Source organism: Falco peregrinus, chromosome 6, assembly GCF_023634155.1.
Source record: "Falco peregrinus isolate bFalPer1 chromosome 6, bFalPer1.pri, whole genome shotgun sequence".
Taxonomy (NCBI): domain Eukaryota; kingdom Metazoa; phylum Chordata; class Aves; order Falconiformes; family Falconidae; genus Falco; species Falco peregrinus.
The window spans coordinates 56843119-56870068 of NC_073726.1; the positions used below are offsets into that span (position 1 = coordinate 56843119).

Genomic DNA, 26950 nt, shown 5'->3' on the forward strand with positions numbered 1-26950 from the left:
ATGAAGAGGCTGAGCCGGGGGCACACTGGCAGAGCAGTGCGTTGCTCAGGGGATGGGGGGTCCGATGCCAGCCCCCAGGGATGCGGGGGGATGTCCTGCCGGGGCCAGGTACCCCCACCTTGCTCCCGCGACCGGGTAGGAGAAGAGCAATGGACTCAAAGCACCGTCGCGGTGCTGCCGGCAGAGCCCAAGCAGCCTCCTTCCCTCCCCAGCCTCCCATTCCCCACTGTCCCAGCCTCCACCTTGTCAATAAATAAACCATTAAACTGTACAGCCTTGGTATGGATCGGCTGGGGAACTCTGCGCTGCTCCCAAAACCCCAGCCCCTTCCCCACGGGCAGCAGGCTGCAAAGCCCACTTGCACAGGGCCTAGGGAAGCCCCCCGATGGGGGACATGGTGGGAATACAGTTGTCAGGGCCAACTGCAAAACCCTTTGAGCAGCTACATGAAAACCAGATCTCCTCTGAAGTTTAATGGTTCTGACAGAGCTTTACCAGGGGGAGCAGAGAAACAAATAGATGGAGCGAAAGGACATTGTTCCAAGCAAGGTCAGGTAAAAGCTTTCCCTCCCATATAGATCTCCTAAAACTGCGGGCTTCTAGCCCAGCAATATCTTGCTTGGCTCTGCCCTAGCCCCCGGCCTCATGGGTTGCTTCCAAAGGAGCACGGAGACACCACACTTGCTCCACCAAGGGACCATCTTTCACTGCAAGCTGTACAGCTCCATTTTCCAGATTATCTCAACAAAGGAATGACAGCTTCCTGAGGAGCTTGTGTGGCTGGATGTCTCTGAAGGATGTTTCAGGCTCACCTATGCTTAAGAGCAGCTGCTGGGTGGGATAAGGAGGGCTAAGAGAAAGAGGGCAGACAGGAGGTGGTGGTAACGTTCACCTTTATTAGGTAACAGATGCTCAGGAGCCCTGGAACAGGGTTTTCAGACAGAAGATATGTTCCCTGGGGAACCTCCCCACCACCAGTTCCATCTCTTACCACAAAGCATCCCTACTCTGAACTCCATGTGGATAAATAGACTTTCTTCACATAATCCATAAAACAATTTCCTCCCAACCGCAAACAAAAAAAGTTACAGTATATACACACACATATAAAAAAGTTGTAGGGACAGAGGGGCAGCAAATTTATGAACGGTATAGAAAAAACACGGCAAAGATCCCTCACCCTGGAGGGGAAAGAAGTACCAGCAGTGCTAGGACGCTCTGTGGATCACGCAATTAGCTACCAGGGTTTCAGCCCAGCAGCCTCCCAGACCCTGGCCCAGCGGGTACTCCCTGCAGCCCAGCCCCCAGGGCTCAGTCCACCGTTAAGTTACCAAAATGAAGCCTTAACATCACTGTTTTCCCGAAGCATCACTTCCCCTTTTTACTAAAGCAGGAACTTCACAGTGTTGCACGTGACCTGGGGAAATGCAAAACAACTCAGAGGCTCCCACAGGTAAGGAGTTTCTGTATTTTAGGAAAAACCCACGACCAGGAAGACAGCATAACAGCCACTTAAGAGAAAAAGTAGAAGGATACGATCCAACCCCCAAAATAGGATCACTGGTAAGACACGAAACTTGGGAACGGGCAATCAAAACCCACCCAAAACCAAGAGCTGTTCTGCATACTTATGATACCTGCTCAGAGCAGAAGTTGCTGCCACCAGAGCATCCTCTAACACAGACTGAAGACACACCGAGAGCAACCTCTCCCCAACAGATGAGCTCCTCTCCAACTGCTGACACAACAAAGGACCCCCCTGCCTGCCAGGAAGGTGAGGAGCACAGACTGCCAGTTATTGCAGCTGGGTGTCCACCAGCTATTCCCCAAATAAAGCGGGGGAGAATGGGAAGCATCTCCTGGTCCTCATGCTTTTGCTTGCAGCTATAGCCCAGGGTCACTGGGAACAGGCTTGGCTGAGAGACAGGCTTCTCCTGACCCCCTGCTTCCACCTTGCTGAAGCTGGGCAATTCCAGGACTAGCATTACTCGTGTTCAATTCCTGCAGCACATCAAATCCCCCTCCCAGATGCCCAAGGACCCCAAGCAAAGTGTGAAAACAAGTCCCCATCTTTTTCCCCTCATTTTGGAAGGAGATCAAGCTCTCAACTCCCCTCTATAAAAACTGGATACCTGTAGAAGCTTCTTGCAAAAGACCCCAAATTATGACTGTGCAGGAGCCAAGCCTGTACAAACCAGACTGGGACAGGACAGGATTGGGCTGCTGCCCATATCCAAGTGCTTCTAGCTGCCAACATGGAGCACACACCGGATACGCACAGGGAGAAACAGCGATGTTCACCTGCCAAAGGCTGATTTCCACATTTGCACATGTGACAGGGCAACTGCTTTGCACTTCACTTTGGAGAGATGCAACAGGAAAGGCAGAAAGAGGGCAACGTTCCCTCCCCGTCCCTAGTCCACCTCCTCCTCTTGGAAAGTCACAGGTGATTCAACACCTACAAGTCAAACTGCTCTGTATGGCGATGGTAACAGCTGGGAGACTCACACCCTGAACCAGCGCCTCCCAGTCCCTGCAGGAGCTCCAGAGCTGTTGAGCAGTTGGAGAAGGGAAGGAGAAACACCTGAAGACAAGTTCTGGGACTGGGAGTTGAGCAAAATAAAAACCTCTTTCTAAAAATTGTTTCTGCATCAACAAAAAGGCACCAGAGAAGCATTCACCCTTCACACTGAGTGTAGGGTGCTGTATGTCCACCTCTGCTGCCACCCAGCACCAGCTGACCAGGGACACCCTGGCCTTCTACAAGGCTCTGCCTGTTGTAGGCTGCCACAAACCCAGCTCCCTGCCAAAAGCCAGAGGCAGCCATCACAGGAAGGAGATGCACAAAGTGGAGAGGAAGGGAAATCTGCTGCATCATTCCCTACATTTTTGTAAAGCCACGAACACTCCTATAAAAAAACTGTATAAAAACTGTAGAGAAATTTGCCCAGCAGTACTGGCCCCAAGCAATACTCCCAGAGCACCTCTAAGCTGGGTCTAAGGAGGCTTCAGCTTCCTGACACGCAGCTAAAGGAAAGCTGGTGCCTTCCCCCTCTCTCTTGGGAACAGCCCCAGCCTCCAGCAGCCCCACAGGACTTGAGCAGATCTTCTGCCCTCCCTAAAGGTTTCTTTCCACGGAGGTGTTTGGGAAGAGAGCAAGATGCCCCTGAGAACAGACAGAGAACGTGCCACTTCTCTGTGCCTTGGGCTTGTGGCCTTCTCCCCCCAGCAGGGATGGGGGTTCCAGGTCAGGGCAGCACTTCCCAACACCAACAGCCCCAGGCATGGTCACAAAATCCACAATCAGACAGAATCCTGCTGCAGCGCCTGAGAACAAGCAAGGGGGCTAATAAAGCTAAACAAAACAAAAACAAAACCCTCCCTCCCTCTCCCACCGGCACAGCCCTAACCTAGCACTTTTTTTTTTTTTTTTTTTTTAAGCTCCAGAAGGGAAGTCCAGGCTGACAGTCCACCAGGCTGTCTTTGCACAAGGTGGCCCCATGCTGGCATTAGGAGGCAGCAATGGCTGTGCCCCCACTCAGCTTGACAATCATCTGCTGGCAATCATTGCAGGAGCGCTTGTCCCCCACCTTCTCCAGCGTGCGGGCAGCCTCAGCCAGCAGGACTGCTCGCTGGCCCGGGGAGGACAGGAAGGAGAGGGGGAGATGGCGGCAGGCCAACAGGATGGCTGTGGCTCGCTCCCTTTGGCCCGGCAGGGTGTCCAGTTCACCTATGTGCAAAGAGGAGAGAAAAACCTCATGATGAAGGTACCACCTGTGCTGACAAAATCCCTCCATGTGGGCCCTCAACGGGCACTAGCATCTCTGGCTAGCATCCCCCAGCTGTGCCAAGAACTGGGGGCACCCTGCGGACCCCAAGCAGTGACTTTAAGCTAACAGAGAACAGTCACAGCTGGAATCAGCCAGGGACTGACAATCTCATCTTCTACAGAGACAGTCCCCTTCACTTCACTTCCTAGGGCTCATCCCAGCACCAGCATGCACATCTGCCCATTTCCTTAAACCCCCAAGGAATTTTATAACCAGCATCACATCTCTTGGCTCTCCCCCTTTAGGATTCCTGGCTTCTGCCTTTGCATTGACCACCCCAAACCCCAGCTTGCCAAATTTTGTGCATGTGTGGTTGCACAAAGGCAAACGTTTTTCCAGCCTGTCTACCAACACCTCCAGTCCAGGGCTGGCAGCTCACGTTAGCTGGCTTGTAGAGAGCATGGCAGAAGCATCTTCATGAGCCACAGACTAACAGGAGCTCGTCACCCTGAGCCTCTCACACAGGGATGATACTGCAGGCTACAGCTACTCCCCTACACCTTGCCTCAGCGCTTGCCCCCTCCCAGCCCTACAAGCAGCAGGTCACTGCCCCGGCCCCAGGGCTGACCTTGCTTGCTGCTCTGGGGTGTGCGTCGCCTCAGGCTGTGCTCCAGCAGCTGGTGGGTGCGGGTAGGGCTGGCACCCGCCATCAGGCGCACAGTTGCCTCGTGGAGGAAGACCTGGAAGGGAAGGCAGGATGGAGGGTGAGAGGCAGGCTGGCATAGGGGTGACGCTGCGGCTGAACTCACATCATCCCTCAGCCACCGCATTGCGAGCGCAGAGCGCTGATGCCTTGACAACAACAGAGACCCACTTCCATAGTCCTCCCTCACCTTCCCACCTGTCTCTAGGAAATCTGCAAGTCAAGGCAACTGCGAGAAGGGAAAAAAAACCCAAACACCTGCTTTCAATACCTGAGTGGCCTAGAAAGGGGAGGAACAAGAGCACGGAACAGGGCAGAAAAATGGGAGAGCAAACTCTGGCACTGTGGCCTAGGTGGGTGTCTCACCCCACACTGCTAGCGCAGTGCTCCGGTAACAGCACCAAACTCTGAAATCCAGAGTTTGGACAACATCAGGACAACACTTTTGTCCAAGTATTAGACGACTACACTTCCGGTACAGAGGCTTCAAACTAGATAGACTAAACAGAAGTGGGGGAAAGCCCCCAGAGAAGCACCTGATGCTCTACAGGTGCAGAAGGCATCTGACCCCACAGTCACCCGCAGAGCCAACATGGCCGAGGCAGCCCCCTTTCACACCCCCTTGGGGGACTGACCCACTCTGAAGCCACATTAAAGGACAGGATGCCATGGTATTTATTTGGCAACACAGATGTCCTGATTGTTTCCTAGGTAGAAACTAAGGTGGCCACCTCCCCACGTGCACCAGACTCCCACAGGAACCTCCTTCATCATCCACCAAGAGAGCCTGGAGCCTGCTGGTGGCAGACCATCCCACCCCAAGCGCCCAAACCACTCAAGCCCACATACACCCTACATTCTTCCAAGGGCCACAGCTTCCCTGTCACCCCTCGGACAACAGCTAAGCTGGCGGTGGAGCAGGCAGGGAAGGCAAGCTGTCACCTTGCGATAGGCGGGCCTGAAGCTGTGGGCCAGCTTGCGCAGGCTGCCAAGGTCACGCTGGAAGCCCGTCAGCTCGGGGGCCGAGGCATGGTAGGTCTCACCCAGGGCCTGGCTGGTGTTCGCCTGCTTCTGCCATAGGCTGGTGCGGAGAGAGAGCAGCAAGTCACAGGCCAGCAGCTGGATCATCTGCAAGAGCCAGGGGGACCAGGCACACATGCTTATTAACACAACTCATCAGGTGAGTAACAGGCTGTTTGCTACACTGCTGCTGACGTGGCCCACGGGAGGGTGGCCGCAGCACCTCCTGCCCACCCAGGGGGCCACCCCAGCCCTCTCAGCCAAGTCACCCCACCACAACGCACTGAAGGGAGCAGGACTTTGTACTTTTGCCTAGCAGCATCTCTGAGGCTTGGCCCCGAGAGGTCCAGCCTAAGGAACAAGCACCAGGCTGTGCCCAAGCAGCAGCTGTCCCCTCCAGGAGGGCCAACACCTCTGCGAGGCTGACTCCCAAGCCCACCCCAGACAAGACGTGCCAAGTGGATATGGCAGCAGCAACACCCCAGCCTTCTGCAAAGGCTTTCCCGTCCAAACGGCAATAGTGGGAAACAGCAAAGGCAGCCTTGCTACTGGAGACAAAAAAAAAAAAAAAAACCCACAAACAAAAAAAAACCACCACGAAAAAGAAAAGGCAGTCTTGACATAGCCCGAAGTGGCTGCCCAAATCCCTTTTCCCCATCTGCTCTGCCCCCTCGCACTGCTTGCTGCCCTGCTTGCTCTTAGGGGACTCTAACCGTGCTGCCGAAGTGGAGAGTGCCTCTGTACTGCACTGCAGAAACATTGCACAGTTACTGCCACAACATGCAATGCAACTACAATGCACTACAGCTGCCACCCAGGAGTGACAGAAGGGACTAGAACTGTGTCCCATATGCCATGAAGGGAAGCTCTGGCTTTAGGTAATCCTGGAAAGAAGAGAAACAAGCCCCACACAAACTCAGGAATAGCATGGCACAGTCCCACTTTCGTGGAAGAGGGTTCAAACACTCATGAGTGCTGCCTGAAACCGAGCTGGCTTGACTTAATGAGGTCCTGCTTTACAGGTGCCAGCAACTTCCTCTGGAGGACAGAGACGGATGCTTTCTGCAGGCCAAAGTCAAAGTGGTCAAAGCACCAGAAAGGGGTGATAGCTACTAGTAGGGGAGAAGTGAGAGCTCAGCTACCTGAGACCATGCCCAGGGAAACAATGTTGTACTTGCAGCTCTGCTCCTCCATACAGCAGAGGCAGAAAGATGTCAATGCCCTTTGCAAGGAAAGTGAAGAAATTTGCCCTCTACTCCCAGGAGACACAGGATGGATGGAGAATGCAGATACAACGGTGAAGTGATACACCTGCAGCAAGACCAGCCTTACAACAGGGACAGACCATATGTTACCCTGGGGCTTATAGCTCTTACACTGTTGAGGACGGTGCTGGAGACGCCACTGCTCATGTTGAGGCTGTTCCATAAGTGACTGCTGGCCCTCTCACAGTGACTCAGGGAGTTCTGCTGTCCATCTGCCTTCCCAGACAGTGAGGCCTGCATGGCTTTACACACATAGAAGGTGGCTTTCACCAGGGCATTCCTGAAAGAAAGAGAGCACTGCTTTCAAGCAGTATCGTGGCACGCTGCCACAGGGCAGTCCCAGGAGCTGAGCCCAAGCAGCAACCAGCATCAGCTTTTAGCCTCCATCTTCAAGAGCAGAGATAATTTCTCAGAAAAAAAATGGAAATTGTTCCTCCCTACACAGACTGCACAGAGAAACGGAAGGAAAGTGGCAAAGATGCTTTAGTGCAAAAGAACCAAGATGGTGACAGCAGCCTTTCCGTCAAGTTTTATTGTCCGATTTTGGAAGGCAGGAGGTTATGCAATTAGAACAAAGCCAGAAGACACTCCTAAAAAAGCAATTCTGACACTTCCAGTCCACAACTCTAATATCAGCCTGTAAGCCTTGACTATACAGAAGCTGCTGAGCACATCACATGTCATATTATTACATCCCAGAGCACAAGAGGCACGCAACTCCAGAGCACAGGTAGAGGTAGCCCTACAGGACAGCATTAGGGAAGAGCCGCCCCCCATATGAAAGGAGCAGGGGTTTGAAAGTTGTCCAAGGCCTACGCACTCTGACATCTCCAGGGATTTCGGCATGCGTTCCACTTCTGCAAAATGCGACCTCACAGCCACATCGTCCCCCCTGAGCCAACCGATTGCCATAGCCACCGCTGCTGACCACCATCTGCACACCACATCAGGGCCTGTAAAACAGAATCATAAGCTGCAGCCCAGTAAAGGACACCTGGCTCCTCCTTGCTTGGAAAAGCAGGCAGGTGTCATGTGCCCTTGCCAGTGCCTTCCACTGAGATTGATACTAATGAGCCCAAACTGATCCCATGAGAAAACAGCCACCCAGGTAAATGGTGAAACATGCTGCAGGAACCCAAAGGAACTTTGTAGCAGGCAAACACCCTACACCTGACTGTATGCAGAGTTTTAGATGCTAAGTTTGCATCTTGTCAATAAGAACTTACCCTGCCTACTTGTCTAGAAATCTGCTGACTTCCTTCCTGACAAGGATCTCCACTCACCATCCCAAAATAACAACTCCACTTGTATATACCATGCCTTGGCACTAATCACCATCAAGCCAGTTAATCAGGTTCCCTACATAATTTCCCTCCATTATTTAACATCCCCTCAGAAACGTCTCAAAGCCTGCCTAGGGACAAAGGAAATATGCTCTGCTACTCTGACCTGCTTTTAGATTCTATGACAATATTGACCCAAATATAGACTTCCCTTTATACCAAAAAATAATCTTGAGAAAAAGAAGTATCCTCTTTTCCTTCTATGTTTGCTCTACACATTTTAGGTACAGCACAGTTAGTTTGTTTCTAAAGCTCCAGCAGCACCCTGGTGAGCTGCCAGATGCTGTCTGTACCAACACCAAGCAAGACGAAGCCTCCAGCAGCCTGCTGCCAGCCAAGCCCGGATAAGGGCATGGCTCAGGAGGAGCCTACAGCTCTCACTGTTCCACTAGATATGCATTAAGGGACCAAACCAAGCACCTCTCAATATAAGCCCAGAGCTTCCCTACAGTAGGGGCAGCAGGCCTCTGGAAATTGAGGAATATAAGTGACAGCTGTTGTGAAAGTGAGGTCAACCTCACTGTATTTGGTCCAACAGGTAATTAATCGGGAAAAAACCTTCCTGTATCTCAACTGCAACACTGCTATGCTTGTTTACATGCTACACCCTTCCTCTCGCTTCGCATTGCCAGAAGCAAGCTCCCAGGTGAGGGCACAGGTTTCAGCTTGGAATGTGCCCAGCAATACAAATAACAGCAGCCCCACCTGGGCACCCAGCATTACAACACACAGCTGAACGTCCAGGCCTTCCCAACCACCACCTTCCAGTCTGAGCTGCTGTACAACACTGTGGTGTGCCGCTGCTCAGCAGTCAAGTCTCATTCCAAGGACTGCATCTCTCCTTGTCTGGAGTTTGAGAGGTGGCAGAGAGGGAATGCGTATCAGCAAGAGTTCCTGGAGCTGGGAGAGCTTCAGTTCTGCCAGACTCACCCAGGGCGGACTTGAGTACAGAATTGCTGGCAAAGGGTGGGGCTCCACTTCCCATTGAGTCCAAGAACGAGTTGAGCAATTTCAGGTACTCCATGGCACTAGAGAACTCGCTGAAACAAGAAGCAAGGCAGACCTTCACTATGTTGTCAAACAGGAGACACCAAAGCCTGAAGGTGTTTCTCATCAGTCACAAGGCATTTTTAAACAACGCTGATCCATTAAGTCAGCAGAAAGTCCAAGCTCTATAAGCAACACAACACTGCCAGACTGAAGAGACCACCCTGAGAGCAGAAGTGCACAGATGCTCAGGGAGGACTACCCTCACACCTCCCCATGCAGGACCACCAGCGTAGAACTAGAGTCAGCCCTGGGAGTCTCACCTCAGCTACAGAAATGCTGGGCATGACATATGTTACTAGTTGATTACAGGCTCCTTTTCAATCACTGCCTCCAAAGGAGGCTGCATTACACTTCTGGAAGTGACTATTTGCATATATGCAAATATGTATGAATGCAAGTGAAAACACATTTATAGCGTTGGTCAGAGAAAGTAGCATACGCAGCAACGATCTAATTTCCTGGGACATGCTACAAAGGAAGATCTTGAGCTCCTCCCCCTAGAGGGGGACAAAAAGGCTTGCTGTATTACTAAAGCTGGTGCTTCCTAAGAGGAGACAGGACTCCCACAAGTATACTGACAACACACCTCACTCACACAAATCCTGCTACCTTCTATCATCAACAGCAGCACCTGAGCATAAGCATTTGAACTGTGCAAGCAATTAGACCAAACTGCTGCTCATTCTCTGCAACATGGCTAGAAAACAGACATAAGATTGGGGGGGGGGGAAGCTAAATGTGCATTATTTTCCCTTGACAGGCAGGGAAACTGGGTTATCTTCCCATCTGAGGCTTTTATCCACATTTCTTGGGGAGAGCATTCTTACAGAGCCTTCCCATATATTTACATAGCATTTGCCTGGCACCAGCATATCTGGAGATCAGTAGCAACAGTGCCAAACTGCTGGCAAAGGCTGGGGCTCTGCTTCCTGGGGAGTCCAGGAGAGAGCTGGACAGGGTTCAGTACAAAAAGCTGCTCCAATCCCACCTGTCAGCCCCTTTCAACTGCTGACGGAGCTTAGAGGCAATGACAATTTTGGCCAACATCATCTCTTGCACGCATCAGTTTGATTTTTCGCTGGTGGTCAAGGCAGCACTTCAGTTAGGAGAATACACATGCATAAGGCAGCGAGCTGGTGGGGTCACTCTCTGACAGGCCAGACAGACCATCATGCTCTTAGAGGCCTGGACATGTGTTCTGGTCCACAGAAGTGGTAGGTGCACACTGATTTCAGTGTTCCTGAACACTAGGCTTTGTTACAGCAGAGAAAGTGTGATTCATCCAGTTCAGGAATCAAACAGTACTACGCCAGCTGATACCAGAAATCCTTACCACACCCAGGTTCACCTTTGACTTCAGGAATTTTAATATGAAGAGGTAGAGGTTGGTCTTCTAATCAGTTGTGGTGGCCAAACTTACATTATTGTCATTTCAAGTCTTTAATAAGGACTAACCATTCAGTTTGCCCCAAAGGTCAATGGTTCTGAGGTCTGCCTCAGAGCCTGCAGCTGCGGGCAGCAGTCCCCAGCCCAGGACATAAACTTACCATGGCTCTTCCTCCTCTTGTCCTGCTATCTCCTTCCTAGTCTGAGGCTTCACAAGTGAATCCACTGCTCGCTCTAGCAGATTCTCACAAAATGCCTGATGAACTTGAGCAATAGGATCCGCTAGAGGAAGAAAACAACAACCAAACCATTCCACTTGGATCCTGTGATAGCCACCTCTCGACACAACTAAAAACAATCACCAAAATGTAGGAGCAAGAGGAGGAGCAGTAGAGGGAAATCCTTCAGGAATTAAGGCAACAATTTCTAAAGACTAAGTTTTCAGGGCCTTTTTAACCCTTTAATCCATTTATAAAGCTGTAGCCCTTGGCCAAACATCCCCATGGAACTTCGGCCACTCAACAAAACAGTGATGACACTGTTCTAGAAAGGATAAACCTTAGCAACCCCAAAGTCACCCCGCAGACATTCAGGGCCACATGCAGGTTGTGCTCCAGCACATGAAGACACAAGCAGGATGACACAGCACAGCATACAAAGGGAGGAAAGCCAGCTCCTGCAGGCTGGGGTGATGTCTCTCAGCTGCACAGCCCCTCTTGCCCATCAAGACCACAAGCAGGGCAAACATACAAGAGCACACTTTCAAACAAGACACCTGCTTTTGTCCCAGAAGTGGAGAGACTGCCAGGCTTAAAGCGCTGGGAGGCCACACACTTGGGACACAAGCGACTCTCACCAGGGTTCCTCTGGGTGCAGTACAGGCTCTCCTTTGCAGCAGACTTCACTGTCCAGCTTCGCTCCACAAAAAACTTCTGTCCCAGGGGGTGGCACAGCCAACGCAACGAGTCAGGAATAGCACTCCGCTCCGAGCTGCACAGGCTTTGAGCCTGGCTTAGAAAGTAGCCCTGCGGAAGGAGATGCTAAGATTGAGAACAGCATCCAGGGAAAGACACACCACCAAGGACAAAGGTCTTATCATAATTACAGCTTGTATCATAACCACAGGCCATGTTGTAATTGTAGTGCTAGCAGATGCCTTGAGCTATGGCAGTGCCAGCTTGCAGGCCTTCCTAGAGCTCCACTTAGAGGTGTGATGGGAGAGGAGATAACTCACCGCCAGAAAACCAAGCTTGCCTCCACAGCGAGTTTTCAGGCCAACCGCAGCTGTCAGGTGGATTTCTGCCATTGTGCTGGGTGGGATCTTTTCTTCTGCACACTCGGCCAGATTCACAGCACACAGGGCCATGTGCAAGCCCGAGTAAGCTGAGCTGGAGGGAAGTTTACCTGCGCCAGGAGGGAAAGGAGAAGTGTTAACTTTTAATGCAGTAGTACCAGCTACTAAATACTACTGTGATTTGCAGGGCTACTATCCTATAGAGACAATGAGAACCTGTTGACAAGAGAAGATTACATCATATGCCTACTTTGTATTCAGGCAACAGGACAATTGTAATTGAGTCTTCCCTCCACAGATACCAAGGTTGGCATCCACAGCTTCACTTCTGCCAGAAAGCCCTGTACAGCTAAACCAGTCAGGATAAAGTCATCAGCAAATTTTGTCTTGCTATATTCATCACTGTCTTTGCAGTCCACACCTGTACCTACACAGATAATATTAAGAACAAGTACTTATCCCTGGCGGCATGGCTGTAATTCACACGGCATGATTAGGCAGAAGGAAGTTTAGCTTGGATTTCTGATGTGCTTGGAGCCTATTAACATGGCAAATTGGCTTGCCAAGGACAGCAAAAACAACCATTCACAAGGAACATTCAAGCACTTCCTTAGGACATGTGCACACACCCAGGTTTTCAAAGCATATCAACAACAACTGGCAATCTGCACTCTACACAGTTTTGGAGATTTAAGTTCTTCCAGCAATCAACCCCAGCTCCTGCTTCCACATTACGTTCCCAAGTGACAGGGATGAAACAAGCACTTAACAGCAGCAAAAAGCAACTGGACTCAGTCAACTGCTGGTTGGGAAAGACTCTCAGCCACCTCTGCAGACTCAGGAACATGTAACTAGAGACACTGTGCAGCTTTGGCCGTTCTTACAGAGCCCTTTTATTGCATGAACCTGCCGTGTTTTAGAAAACGGCCCCTGAAATCTGTCAGGCTGATTTCCAACAGCAACCCTCCCAGAGGAGGGAGGCGGTAGTCCTCTCCCTGTATCCCCCAGGATCAGCTCTGAGCCTCCTCCTTTGGCAAATCAAGGACAGCAGATCTGTCACCTCTGCTCCCACCTGTTATGTGGAGCTGATGGAGCTTGTGATATGCTAGAGCTGCATCCCGAGCGCTAGTCTTGGCCTCATCCTCAAAGCCTGCAGTGGCCTCCCTTGCCCGCCACTGATGAGAAGTCCTCTTCAGCAGCCACCGCACCAGCGCCAGCTTCTGCAGGCTATAGCGGATCACGTTCCAGGACAGGCTGCAGGCCAAGTCCAGACGGGAAGCCGGCAGTGCTCGGCCGAGTACCAACAGGCAAGTCTGCAGGTTTGATGCAGCTGCAGCAAAATCCCCCTGCAAATAATGTGACAAAAAGTCCAATAACAAAAAGCACCATCACAGAAACACTTCGGGACCTCCTTGGCATCAGGAGCAAGACAAACTGATGTGCAAGGTGGGACAAGATTTAGCTGTGAGAAGTCAACACAGCCCCAGTGAACATGAAGACAATTTACACCACCTTCAAATCTGGCCCTATACATATGTTTCCACACACGGCTCCGATCCTGCACTGCTTGTGAGACACTGGCACTAGGTGAAAGGAGCTCCTGCCTTCTCAAACAACGTGGAAGTTTCAAGGTCCCCACTTGAAAAGTCAAATGTTGCCTCAACAATGGAGAGGACTTCCAAGAGGCTGGAGGACAGTAGAAAAAAAAAGACACAGCAGAGGCCAGATTCTGGACAAAACCCAAGACCTTGCTGCCAAAGACTGCTACAAGATGTAGCAGCAAGGAACAAGGACAGAAGCTATGCTGACATCCATGCAGCACTAGTTTAGGCTGAAGGAGGACAGCAATCTGCTCAAGACAACCTAGCACCACCTGCTCTGAAATCAGACAGGGTAATTCACTCCAAGAACACCATGCTCTTGCAAGTGCCAAGCCACTGCCTCACTTGGCAATATTTACCCACACCCCCTCCTAGAAGATGCATTTGATGCAAAATCACAAGTCAACTTTACCCGTGCCAAATCCAGGTCTGCTTGCTTGCGATGCCTCCAGAACGTGACCGACGACCTTGAGTGCAGCCGGGTCACTGGCTCTCCATGCACAAGGAGCTTTATGAACACGCTCAGCACAATCACTCCATTCACAAGCCACAGGATCAGTGTGGGCATCATCCAGCCAAACCAACCGCCTGCATCTGCCATCATCATGCCAAAAGGAAAGTTAAAAGTTAATCTGGACACCAAAAGCATAGCAACAGCATGAGCACAGACCCAGAAGCATGTCTTGCTACGCTTGCCACACATGGTATCAACTTTTGCAAAGACTGCAATTTCATCAGGAAACACCTGTATCAACAACTCTTCATCCAACCTCCAAGCTAGAATATTCCCAACTAAATAAAAATAGTTATTTTTACAAGACTTATTTATAATAAATCAGAGCCAGCTACACCCATGGCTACTCAGTACTTCAGTATCATTTTCTGGTCTTAATTAAGTTTACAAAGCAACACTGAGGAAGCATATTTACCAGTCGGGAAAATGACAGCATGCCTACAGAAACCCCTGCCCTCCCCTAAGCTACCGTACACTAAACCATTATTATTATAGAATAAGTGTGTTGAACAAGCCAGTTGCAAGACCCTACATAGCAACAGTGTTTCTGAAGTAATTCTTCAGCTACTACTTTATTATTAAGTTATAAAAATCAGTTACTTTAAAAACAAATAGAAAATGAACATGTCTCACAGACTTCCCCCTCTACCTCACCACACTGAGCAACAGGGGGTTTTGTGCAAGAAGAAAGCTGCATGTGGATGTAAACTGGAACCATGTCCAACCACTCTTGGCTGGATCTCCTCTCACACCCAGCCCTGCAGTTACTATCCCTCCCCAACCATTAAGCAAAGGTCACACAGCTCCCTGAGGACACAAAACCATCCTACTGCATCATACTGACAGTCCATCTCATGACCTGCAGCCGTCACAGCTGGAGATGGTGTTTAGGGAGACCGCGTAAGCCTGGCCAGTTTCTGTGGTCCAAACTATTCTAGCTCATTACCTGACTCAATGGTCAGCACGTTCCTGCCAGAGCTGTGGCGCACCAGGCTGTCGGACTCCGGGGTTCCTCGGGCGTCCAGGAGGGATGTCAGAGGATTGAAGGAAAGGCAAAGGAACGTGAGAGCACAGAGGAGTATTCGAGAGCGATCCACCATACCAAGGGCCACAGGAGGAGAGTCAGGCTCATCTTTAACCTTCAAAGGAACAGGAATGGAAAGAAAAGTAAGAGAAGGAACGCCCCCCCCCCCAACCTACTTACCATTCTGTAGAATAATAAAATGCTTATGCCAAGGGAGGGGTAGGGAAGAAGGAGAAACAGAATACATTCTAAAATTTACTTTTAAGATCAAAATTAGCAAGAATCTCAGTGAAGCCTTTCCTAGCTTAGTAAGATAAGGCTGAGGTATCTGAGTGCCTTCACCTTCGTTCTGCTCCCAGTCATTTCACTTTTTTTTGAGGATCTGTCAGAAGACCCACTTTTTCTGTCATATCCACAAAACAAGCCTGTCATCAGAAGACAGCCAACAGCTTTCCGTTACTGTTTGTTTATGATCTCATTAACCACAGCTGATGTTATCCATTTCCAAGTTCTCCTGCTTTATTCACTGGACATATATATCCCTGGAAAGCCATGGGCTCTTTGGGTCATGAACATGCACTGTAAGTCCACAGAGACTCTACAGGGGCTGAAGGCTAAGTACAGTTCTTCTAGCAGCTAATGTATGGCTCAGATAACACAGCTGAGGAAGCAGTCTCAATCATTTAAGGAAAGATAAATCACACCCATGCACCATCTTCATCCTTACAAAGGATCTCTGACCCCTACAGATCTGCTTGCCAGATGTCTGCTGGTTTCACTCTTGAGAATGAGAATTTAAATTCTGGCCCTCATGTATCCCTGAAGTAGGTGCCTTGAATTTGACAGCTGAAGTCTCAAGTACCTTTGCATCATCAAGGAGTGGGCTTCCTGGCTCTGAATCAATGGAATAGGGAGAGAAGCCAGCCTGGGATCCCGAGTCAGAGGCTGGAGGAGACATCAGCAGCACGTTCTGGTTGAAGTCATCTATCTTCAGATCCACATCGTTGTCAACCAAACTGCTTAAGTCAATGCCCTTCAACAGCTCTGCAAAAATCAAGACTGCATTATACACATGTTTCTTGATCGTACATCCTGCCAGTGTTGCTCCGATTGGCTCCATCACCCAGAGTAACATTGGCCCCTACCAACGCAACCTCAGTAAAGGAAAAGAAACTGCAAAGAGGCACCCTACGTTCATGCTGACTGCCTCCCCTGTGCTGCACAGCCTCCACAACTTACTGTTTTTCTGGTTAGCCAGCTTCAGAACCATGTTCTCCTGTCTCAGCTTATGGTTGGCCTGCTGTAGGTATTTAATGTAATCAATGGCTTTTCTCAGGACTCCAGACTTGTGCATCTGTAAGGAATTAAGATGTAGAAAAATCAGTTTATATTAAGGGTGTCAAAAGGTCACTCCTGCTTCTAGGGGTACCACAAGCCTTTATATCATGTGGTGATAGAAAGAAGAGATAGAAAGAGCAAGGTATCAGACTTTGAAAGACACACAGGGCCTGAGGTCCCTCAAAGATCTTAGAAAAATAGTAAAACGGAAACTGATTAACATCTTAATTACACATAGAGTTCACATCTAGGCTTCAAACTGAAACAGTCCTTTGAAAGTACCATAGGTTTGAAATGAAGTAGCTCTCTTCTGGGATGGAACAAGCTGCTGTCTGTTAGCCATAGTTCACTGTTTAATTCTGAGATAAGTGGTTGTCATGTCCTTGAGTCACTGCCTTGGCCATCCCTCTGAAAACAATTGCTTCCAGCAGCAGCGGACAAGTTCAGCATGTAAACACAAGCCTCAAGTACTACAAAGCCACTGTACATTACTAGTGTTTTTAAAACTTAAGTTTCCAGTCCCACTCAGCAATAGGAGGTGACTTCACTACTGCACGTATTTGTACAGGCACCATGCAAGGTATCAAGAACACTATCTCCCTGCTCTGCCAGCATGAAGTAAAGTGAATAGGACAACCCTGAATACACGGTGTGAGAAAGCTTCTAATATTTGAGAGAGCAGGAGTTTTTACAACTCGATATCTAAAGGAAACAAAATGGAAAGCTCTGTAAATCCTTGTCCCTACTGCAGTCACACAGAAAAGGAAACTTAATTTAAGCAAGCTCTGGTTTGGCAGTTATCAAAACATCCACTTGGATATTCTACCTAGAGGGCCTATTTAAGTTAGACCTAACAAAGAAGAAATGCATTAAGTTGTAGCTTATTTTCAAGAAACATACCACTGGCATAGTAAAATGAACATTTTACAAGTAACCTTTCTTGAATACTATTATCAAGCTTCCCATCACACAAGCGCTTCTCACCAGTCTTATCCCAATACATGTGTGCATACTACTAACAGTTGCAGGTACCCATCTGCTTCATTTGGTAGAACAATGAGCACCTGAAGACAAAGTATTTATGACACTAGACTTGCTCTTATTCCACATCTTTACCTTGGCATCTGTCCCCATGACAAGGTCCTTCAGCTCAATGATCTTGTCGTTTATGGATGACCGGTAACGTTTTTCAATGATGTTGTGAGTTGTTCTCCTCTCTCCTTCTTTAGGTGGTTCTGGCTGTTTGACGCCCCCAGGAACTTGTTTGATAGGCACCTTTTCTTGTCCCACCATCACTGGCATTGTGGTCAAAATGGTCCCATTGCTCCCAACGAGGGTCTACAAAGGCCGTGTGTAACAAGTGTCATGAGCAATCAGGCAATTCAGATAATGTTTATGATGGTAGAAGAAAAAGCAGTAAACAAAAGAAGAATCAGGAAAAGTTTGTACAGCTCAGAAAAGAAGAGATATGACAATTTGCCCCGTCCTCCTTAGCCAACATGCCCATTGGCACAGCAGCACAGGAAAAAGCTGCCACTGCCTCTCACATCGGTCACCGGGGAGTAAGAACATCTCTTGTTCTTCAAGGGCATCAACACTCTTGCTCTGTTCATCCACTAAATAGAGAAAAAGACCAAGGCTCCTCCTTGCTCCTACAATCCTTACACCCTAAGTCTCAAAATTCAGTTTTTCTGTGGACAAATAAAGTCATCAAATCAGCAACAGGTAATGCTACTTCCAAACCGGTGACAACAATGTTAGAAAGGACCTGACTACAGAAAAACAAACGGCGGCTTGAGCAATGCGGTTGATTTGAATTCAATTAAATGGAAAACAAACCAGGCCCTTAAGGTATAAAAATGCCTTAGGATGGGGAACTAAGGCAATGAGTGATATACATTGGTGTGAAAAGCTCAAACTTGGGCATCTAGATGTAGGACAGACCACCCACACCACACTAAAGCAGTATGTACTCTGCAATAAATGATGATGAATCCCACCAGAACAGTTGCACAGAGGGGCTTCTAGGTCAGCTGGAGTAAAGAAAGTTTAGACTGCTTAACCCTGCAAAACAAGATTGAGAACAGTATACATGTTCTCTAAAGTACACGAAAGATCATGGAAGTGGTTATGGAGAGGAAGAGTTATTTCTGTCAAATGACAGACTAAAATGAGAATAAACTAGCCATGAGCAACTTCAGGAACAATTCTGACTCCAAAATAATCTTCTAAATAAGATATTAGAAATTAATTTAGTTTCATTTCAAGCTGGAACTTGACAAATAAGTGAATTTAAGTCCTACCCCTTTCCTTGGCTATTTCCACCAAATTTCAATGCATTCAAAACGCTTTACTGACTGCATCTCAGACAGACACAATCACATACACCTCACCTCTGTGTGAGAACGTCGCTTAAAGGCAAGCAGGTTAATTGAAGACTTTAGCCTGGCTACTAACAAGTACGTAAGAAGCCTACCATGCTATGCAAAAGAAGTCAAAACTTAAGTCCAGACTTGTAAGTTTATCTCCCCCAGTACATATCTGAACAAAGATATCTGTTCAGAATGTACAGGACTAATAAATGCGTCTTTAGGGGCATAAGTTTCTCAGAGTTGATAAGAAGCGGAGGCCATGAAGCACAGCTGCTATCTCCAATGATTATACTGAATCTTCACTGCAAATGCCCTCTGAAAAGTAGCTTAATTAGTTTTCACATTCAACATACTGCTATTAGACACTACTGAAGGGGAAAAGAAAGTTCCACAGGTATTCTGAGCGAGTTAGCTTTCAGTTTCAAGTATCTTCCAGAGGATAAAAACTGGATGGAATTTTTAGGTCATATCCCTCTCCTTGTAACACCAGAAAAAAGTAAACAGAAGCATGCCCTTGGTCTTTGCTTACTGGCCATGGGAGGCTGCCAAAAAATTACAATTTGTGTGTTTAGCCTTGGCAGAAACAGGGTATTACTCACTCTGGACATGTCTAGAGCAGCCCTCAAAACCCCTCTCGTTTGCACCACTGCAGAATACTAAAGCCCAAATCTCTCCCTTGCATTAAGAAGAAAGGATGTCAACGAGGAGAGGGAAGGAAGAAGAACATCCATACGGTACCTGCAGAGCTGTGGTCTGAATGGGAGCAGTGAGTGCTGTCAGTGCTGGGTTCTGTACTGCAGCCATAACGGGATTACCATCTGTTTTCAGGGTTGTCAAGACAAGGGAGTCTGTTTTTATGATCTGAGGTTGGACCAGAACCTAGGTTGAAAAGAGTTACAGGTGAAGGGGAGAGGAGGCACATACTCCTCTGCTGATCTCAATAGCCAGAGGTAAGCAACGAGAATTATCACTTTACATCTCAGTGAATGGCAAAAGAGCAGGGCGAGTTTTTCTTTCACCTTGTGCTCTGCATCATCTGGATGGCTTTTGTCAGCCCCTCATACAAACTCTGACGAGGACACAGTCTGAACAGTACTGGAGGGAGGGGAGCAGAGGAACCACCAGGACACTGGTTTTCAAATCAGTCACCAGAAGTAAACAAGTATGTAAAACCACAAAAGAGCTGATTGAAAAGCTCCCTTCCCCTCTCCAATTACACCTATAGTTAGCTCTCTCCGTTAACTCGTTGAGTACTCAAGAGTCTAACACGGCTAGGACAGCCTGCTTTGGCAAATACTTGTAGTAGCTTTCCACCCCTCCAATCTAACTGAAAGGATCTGCACCATTAATGTACAAGCAGATCAACCCCAACTGTAGAGTTATTTTGCCATAACACAGCTTGCTTTTATTTCTTCAAGTACCTTGTTGGCTCTTAAATACAGGGAGCACTGTAGATGGCACAGTACAACTGAACCAGAGCAACTTGGTCATATTGAGAGAGTCCCCTAGCCATAAATGTTTTTACGTGATACAAAGACACACAAAGGCAAAAAAGCCTTGTGTATGTTTTGAAACAAAATCACATGACACCGTAGCAGCAAAAAGATCAAAGAAAGTGTGGCAGAAGAACTGGAAGAAAACATTCCAACATCAGCCAGCCGTTACAAGACACGGTAGAGGTGGCAGACTTGCAATGAAGTAGGCAAAAGTCAAAGAAGGCTTGTTCAAGTAAGGTTTCCAATCCAGTTTGGCAGCACCAAGTTACAAAATATTTTACGTCATACTCAGTTATGCAGGTGTTCTAGTGAAAATGGTGGCCTGCTACTTGAAGTCACATCACAGCTCACAACAGGGACTCACACACAATTTGCACAAAGTAAAACACTTCCAGAACACAGGCTGGCTAGAAATAGTCTCACACGTAAAGACGTTTGCGCAAAAGCAATGCTACCCAGGGTCACCAACCCTACAAGCTTTGCCACCTTTCCCCTGGCAAGCCAGGGGACCAGACCCGCAAAAGCAGTTTCTTTTTTCTGCTGTACCCTCATATCACTCCGTGGTTTTACTCACTGGAACCTGCTGGACCTGTGGTGCAGCTACTGTCTGGACCGTGGCTGGCGTTAAGGTCTGGATGGTGCCATTGGCAGCCTGCGTTAGCACGCGCTGGGCCTGCACCGTCTGCACCTGCTGCTGGATGGCAACCGGCTGAACCTGGGAGGACGTCACCAGGCTCTGGACTTGAGGCTGGAGAACTGAAAAGCAAAAGAGATGTCAGGAAGAGTCCAGAGACACAGGTCTCCGTTCTGGAGCCTGCAAATGCTCCTAGCTTCATTCCCCTCCTTCCCAGAGCTTCTCAGTAAGCAGCATCCATCTAACATCCCACACAGTGGGAAGCTTCCAGCTCCTTTGATGCCTCCTGCAAGAGGACACTACTTAGAATAGCAGCCTTCCAGGAGGCACAGAAGATCAGCTAGGAGAAATTAAAGTCAAAAACCTTTGGTCTGATAGCACAGGACTCATTACTTGAGTGACATTACACAGTACCCAGCACCTGCCCACTCCTGCTGGTCTCAGTGGACCATAGGATCCTATTTACCATGAAAAGTTATCATTTATCAACACCTACTGAAGAGAATCAAGATAACTGGCACTCATCAGCATTAAATATCCCTACAAGTGTCTCTGCTCAACGCAAGCACTGCACTTGAGAGTTTGGTAGCTAAAAACATGCCTTCATTCTGGACTGCCACATGGGACAGACCAGAGCTTCAGGACTGGATCTGCCTGCTGCACCCATCAGCGGGAGGACAGGGTTGCAACAACCATTTTTTAGACATACTGTTGTCAAAACTCCCACGAGCCACAGGAGAGAAGCCCATAACAGAAGAGAGCATCCAGACGACAACTGTCACAAAAGGTCACACAAAAAGACTTAAGATCTGATTTATGACAGTTCCTCATGCTCCCCCAAGTCCAAAGCCACAGAAACAGGAGAAGGGATGCCCCATAGGCAGCATCGCAAGAAAAAGATGGTCAGCCTTGTTGTGGCCAAGGATGCTTCTGGAGTTTGAATGCTGACAGACACCATTTATTGTGAGTGCACCAAGCACTCCCGCAGCCTGAGCGCCCCGAAATCACAAGTGTCCCAGGCACAGCCGTATCCTGAGCACTCCAGCCACTACCTTGGAAACTGGTGGCTGCGTTCTGGTAGATCACTGGCTGCTGAATAATCCTGGTCTGGGGAGCAGAGCTGAACGTCGGCGTAATCATGACGGCCTGCTGCTGGAGCTGAGGCTGGAGCGGGGGCCGGGGCTGGAGCAGAGGGGCTGACCGCGGAGGGGCCGGAGGTGTTGCCTGCGCCGCTTTGACTGGCAGGCTCTGGAGCTGGGGGGAGGCGGGGGGCCCTGGGAAGGGCTGGAGCTGCACTTGGCTGTACGGCCGCTGCACCTGCGGCTCCAGGGTCCCACTGCTGCTGCTACCGCTGCCCTGAAAGGTGCCACACAAGTGATCTGAAAATAGGTCTGGAAAGTCTCCTGCCTGGTTACTGACGAACTGCAGCATCTCTGTAAAACAGAAGAAAATGCATTCAATACTATTTTATTGCCCACATGCTTTGACACCTGCCATTATGTCAGGGCTCAAATGATGGCGCGCATGCACAGAAGTGAGCTCTGGGTCCTTCAAAACCTCCAGAGAACATATCACACCAGCCTAACATCTCCAGAGAGAAACAGGTGGCAAGAGGCAAGGCACTGCTGCCGCAGTTCAGGGAGAAAGGCAGGACTCTCCTACAACACCTTCCCAGACTAAATGATCCAAGCACAGACTAGAATTTAAAGCCATCTCCAATATATCTAAAATATTAGTCTCATTCCATCACTGCTCCAGTCTAATCCCTGCAGAAGGGAGAAACCAACCACCCATGCAACTCCAGCATTAACTGTTCTCCCACCCAACTTTTAGGGTGCTTTCAAGCCCCCTATCCCTCCTGTCCCACTAAGTATCTGGAAAATGAAGAAACAGGGTAAGAATTCATCTTAACTTTGTTTTACTTTCAAGCATAACAGAAACTGGGGAAAAAAAGACTAAAGGAAACAACACTTTATAGAACTACAGCAGGAGAAATCCATGCTTGTGTTTAACCACCAGAATAACTTTTTTTTTTGTTGGGTTTTTTTGCCTATTTATCCCCTGCCTGCAATCACTGCACAGCAGCTTCTCTCCATCCCACCTTCTCCAGGATTTTACCAGCCCACATCAAGAGGTTCCCACCACAACGCTATAGCTCTCCCCTACAGACTAAAAAATTTTGCAACTGAGAGATCATTGTTCATAAGCAAAGCTTCCTCTTCCCTCCATCTAATCCAATTTAATCCAATTATGAACCTTAAGCTACCTGGATGCTTCCCCTGATCTGTGTGTGGGCAGTGGTGTGAGCAGTCAGACATCCTTCCCCGCCCCAGGACCTGCCCATGCTGCACTGGCTCTTCCACAGTTTTCTGGAAGTCTTATTTCATTTTTTTCTCTGACGTAGGAAAAAAGGAAGAGGACCCACAAACATAACAGAAGGTTTATAACTAAATAATAAATTCAAGTTTAGACAGTAGAAAATAAATTTCTGGTTTACGGGAAAAAACAAGGCAAAGGGCTCCTTACACCAGGAGCGTTCTCATCCACAAACCCGAAGGATGTTGCTGCTGTGCTTTATGAAGGGGGTTCAAAGAACCAAACTTTTCACAAAACGTTTCTATGGAAATTGTCCCAGCAACAAGAGGGCTATTAATTTGCTTCTCTGCAATGCCACCCACATGTTATCCAATTAATGTGTCTGCCACTCCTGAGAAGAGAAAAGGGATCGTTCTCCAAGCTTCTTGCTCCCTCAACAAACGTTTTGCTGTGTTTCTATAATATGACTCTTCTTCCCTTTTGACTGCAATCCCTCCACATCCTTACACACATTTAAGCAGCAACCATGACCATTGCTCTTAAGAACTTGAATGTTGGATGAAGGAGCTTGGGAGATGTGTCCTCCTAACCTATTTATAACCTGACACTAAGTGGGGACACGCTGTTCCCCGGCAAGGAGCACCAGCCGCCCTCGGGGACCAGCTGGACCAAACCTTTGTTTCCACTTTTAACTAAATGAATGAAAGGGGTTTTTCATGCAATTCCTCGGTAAACTTTCACAACACATTACCAGAGCAAGGAGGGGCTGTTTAATCTAAAGATTAACACTTCTGCACAACATCTAGATGGATATTAAACAGCTTTTCACCCTCAAACTGACTGGAGCTAAGACCATCCCAAATAACCCTCAACATGATACACTTGATAACCCCAACTCTACGTACTTTCAAATTCTTCATTTGATGGCACTGCTATTTCACCATCAGACAGCACTACTGCAAGTAGAGGATAAAATAAATCAGATGAGATTTCCTCTGGAAAAGTAAACTCCGATGTAAGAGCCAAATTCCAAGTACTGTGTTTTAAAGAACATTGTGTTCAACACAGCAGATTTAGTATCTTATTAGAAAAACTACTCTTGCTCTCACAAGTTAAATCACATCTTTATCATGGACTCAACTTTGGCTAAATATAAAAAGTCTAAAGATTAATTTTAAAGAAACTGCCAGGGGATCAAACGCAAGAGCTTTCCTAGTAGCAACACAAGAAAAATAGAAAGCAAGAGATACAGCAACATCCAAGACCCAAATCTCTTGCCTTTGAAAAACACCTTTGCCTACACCGAGAACAGAGCAAGTGTTTACATTAACTGTTAGAAAGCTTGGGTGCTTTGACAGGACAGCTATCAGTGATAAACCCGTCGGCAACAGATCACCTGCACCCCCTGCGCTGAAGAGGTCTCAGACCCTAACGCGCCGTGAGATGTTACTGCAGAAACTAAGCCATCAAAAAATGTCCACAATGAAACCGAGCCCACCGAAGACTTCTGCTGCTTTCATTAGCCCAGCACCCATATACCTGGCTGAAAGGCAAGAGCTGAGCTTTAGGTGACCCTCCCGGGCCACGGCTCAGCTCTCCCACACGCCAGCTGCTCTTCCTGACACCCCCAGAGATGCCGCACTTTAAGAAACAGAAACCAGTGAAGATCCCAACCTCGAGAGAAACAAGCCCTCCACCCCGAACCCAGACAGGCTTCGAACCCACGACCAACTCGGACCTTACTCTCCGGCATCACCTGGCCATGCCCTGCCGGCAGCAGGGCCAGATGCCTTCAGCTCAGCACTGGGACCCCCCAGCCAGCCTTGCACCCAGTCCTGGAGCACCACCCCAGTGAGTGCCAACATCCCAGAACAGTGGGCGCATCTGCCAGACCAGCGTCATTCCTCCTCTACCGCACAAAATCAGAACCTCTATGGCAGGCGGTGAAGGTCCCTCAGCCTGAACGGGAAAGGAACTATGAGACCCGGCAACAAGACAACTTAAAACCACATCAAAACCCTTGGAAAATTTCAAACCGCAGGATGAATCCCTGTCAGAGCACAAAAAAAGCAGGACTGTCATATAACTCCACCTGCCCCACCCCCCCCCCCGGAAAACCCACCCTGGGAGGAAGGTGAAGCTCGCTTCTCCCACCCCTGAGTTACTCATCGGTCTGAATCACACCTCCCTGGGCACACCATGGCTCAGAGGCGGCTCCAGGTTCATGGGAATTCATGTGTTTCCATACGGAACCCGAGAAGTCATTATGTGGTGCTTAAACAAGAGCAAACAGCACCTTCGATTTGCACCACCGACTTCATAAGTGATAACTAAGGCCCTTACGTTCTCATAAAGGTATACTCTTTTTTTACTTATCATAAAGGAAAAAAAAAAAAAAAAGTATAAATTTTGCTCCTAGCTACACTGCAAATCAATTGCAATTAGAAACTTAAAAGCACGTGTTCAATTTCATCTCCCAGCTGCTAAACACGGATGGTTTAGACCACCCCCCCCCCCAAAGCCGAGCTCTGTTTAGGATTACAGCCGAACAGAGCAGAGGAGCCGAGCCAGGTCCCCGGCTCCAGCCCCGTGCAGAGGGTCACCCAGAAATCAGTTTTCATGGGTGTTCGGGAGCTGTTTGGGAAACACCAAATAAGGCATCACACACCGGCACCTCGTTTTGCTGCACTCCGGTGGGAAAAGGGGATTTTCTTGCACATTGGAGCTCTGCCACTGATGCGGTGAAGTTTTATGACGAGACAGTGGAGCAAAAAAAGGGAAATTTAACTAGTTTCAGCGGAGGAGGGCGAGGCGGCCCAGCCTCCCACGGGCACTCGTGGCGGCACGGCTCCGGTAAGTGCTTCGCACGCGCTTCGAGAGAGCCACGAGGAAACACGAGGGGAGCCTGGGCAGCACCACCGCCCCGTGTGCCTGGGGCTGCCGGAGAGTAACGAGACGGTCACCTACGCCAACCCACTCCCACGGGGACCGCGGGTGGGAAAAAGGGCTCGGCGGCTGCGGGGGCTCAGCCCCCCACGCGGCTTCTCGCAGCGCCTGCCGCGACGCCCCCCCCGCGTGGGTCAGCGCCGTGGAAGTCGCCCAAAAGCGCTGCCCGGGCGGAGCTGGCCACCGGCCGCCCACGCCACGCGGCAGGGGGGGACACGGACACGCGTGGCCGCTCGCCAGGCGCTGCCCGGCGGGACGGGCCCCGCACCCCGCCCGGCACGGGGCGCTGCCCGCGCCAGCCCCCCGTCGCGGGCGGCCCGCACCGCGTGGGCAGCGCACCCCACGCGCGGGGGCCAAGCCGGCGAGGCCGCCCTGCGCTCCCGCTCGGGGGGTGGGGGGACGACCCCCACCCACGCACCCCGGCCCCCCCGGGCAACACCAGCAGCCCCCGACGGGCGCGCACACGCGGGAAGGCACACAAGCTCCCCCCACGCTGCGTGGGGCAGCCCACGCGCGCCGCCTGCCCCCTCCCCCTCCGCGGCGCCCACCGTCGATGTCGCCCAGGGTGAGCTCGTCGCCCAGCTCGGTCAGGGTCTCCATGTTCTCCACGCCCAGCTCGCCGCCCTCCATCGCGCAGGGGCCCGCCGCGGCCGGGCGCTCCGCCGCATGAACCGCCGCCGCCGCCCCGGGCGCTCAGGCGGAGGCTGCCGGCGAGCGCCGCCGACCCCGCGCCATCTTGGGCCGCCCCGGCCGGCCGGCGGCCCCGCCCCCACCTGCCCGCCGCCACGGCAGCGGCGCGCGCGCGCCCCGCGGTTTGTTGTCAATGAGACCAGGTCGGCCCCGGCCAATCGGCGGCCGCGGCGGCGCGTGGTGTGATG

The 26950-nt window shown here is 49.7% G+C and overlaps 1 protein-coding gene across 1 annotated transcript; it reads right to left on the minus strand.

Annotated features, from left to right (window-relative positions):
- Positions 1 to 876: 876 nt before the first annotated feature.
- On the minus strand, positions 877 to 26863 carry SREBF2 (sterol regulatory element binding transcription factor 2). The gene is made up of 19 exons (XM_055809095.1): positions 26621 to 26863; positions 21863 to 22243; positions 20751 to 20932; positions 19419 to 19559; positions 17425 to 17646; positions 16210 to 16324; positions 15833 to 16014; positions 14893 to 15085; positions 13845 to 14026; positions 12904 to 13177; positions 11772 to 11941; positions 11394 to 11562; positions 10699 to 10819; positions 9032 to 9141; positions 7579 to 7711; positions 6870 to 7038; positions 5416 to 5601; positions 4399 to 4510; positions 877 to 3730 (listed from the first exon to the last, which is right to left on the minus strand). The coding sequence occupies exons 1-19, from the start codon at positions 26700 to 26702 to the stop codon at positions 3510 to 3512; spliced, it is 3345 nt and encodes a 1114-aa protein (XP_055665070.1). The 5' UTR covers positions 26703 to 26863; the 3' UTR covers positions 877 to 3509.
- Between the last annotated feature and the right edge of the window lie 87 nt (positions 26864 to 26950).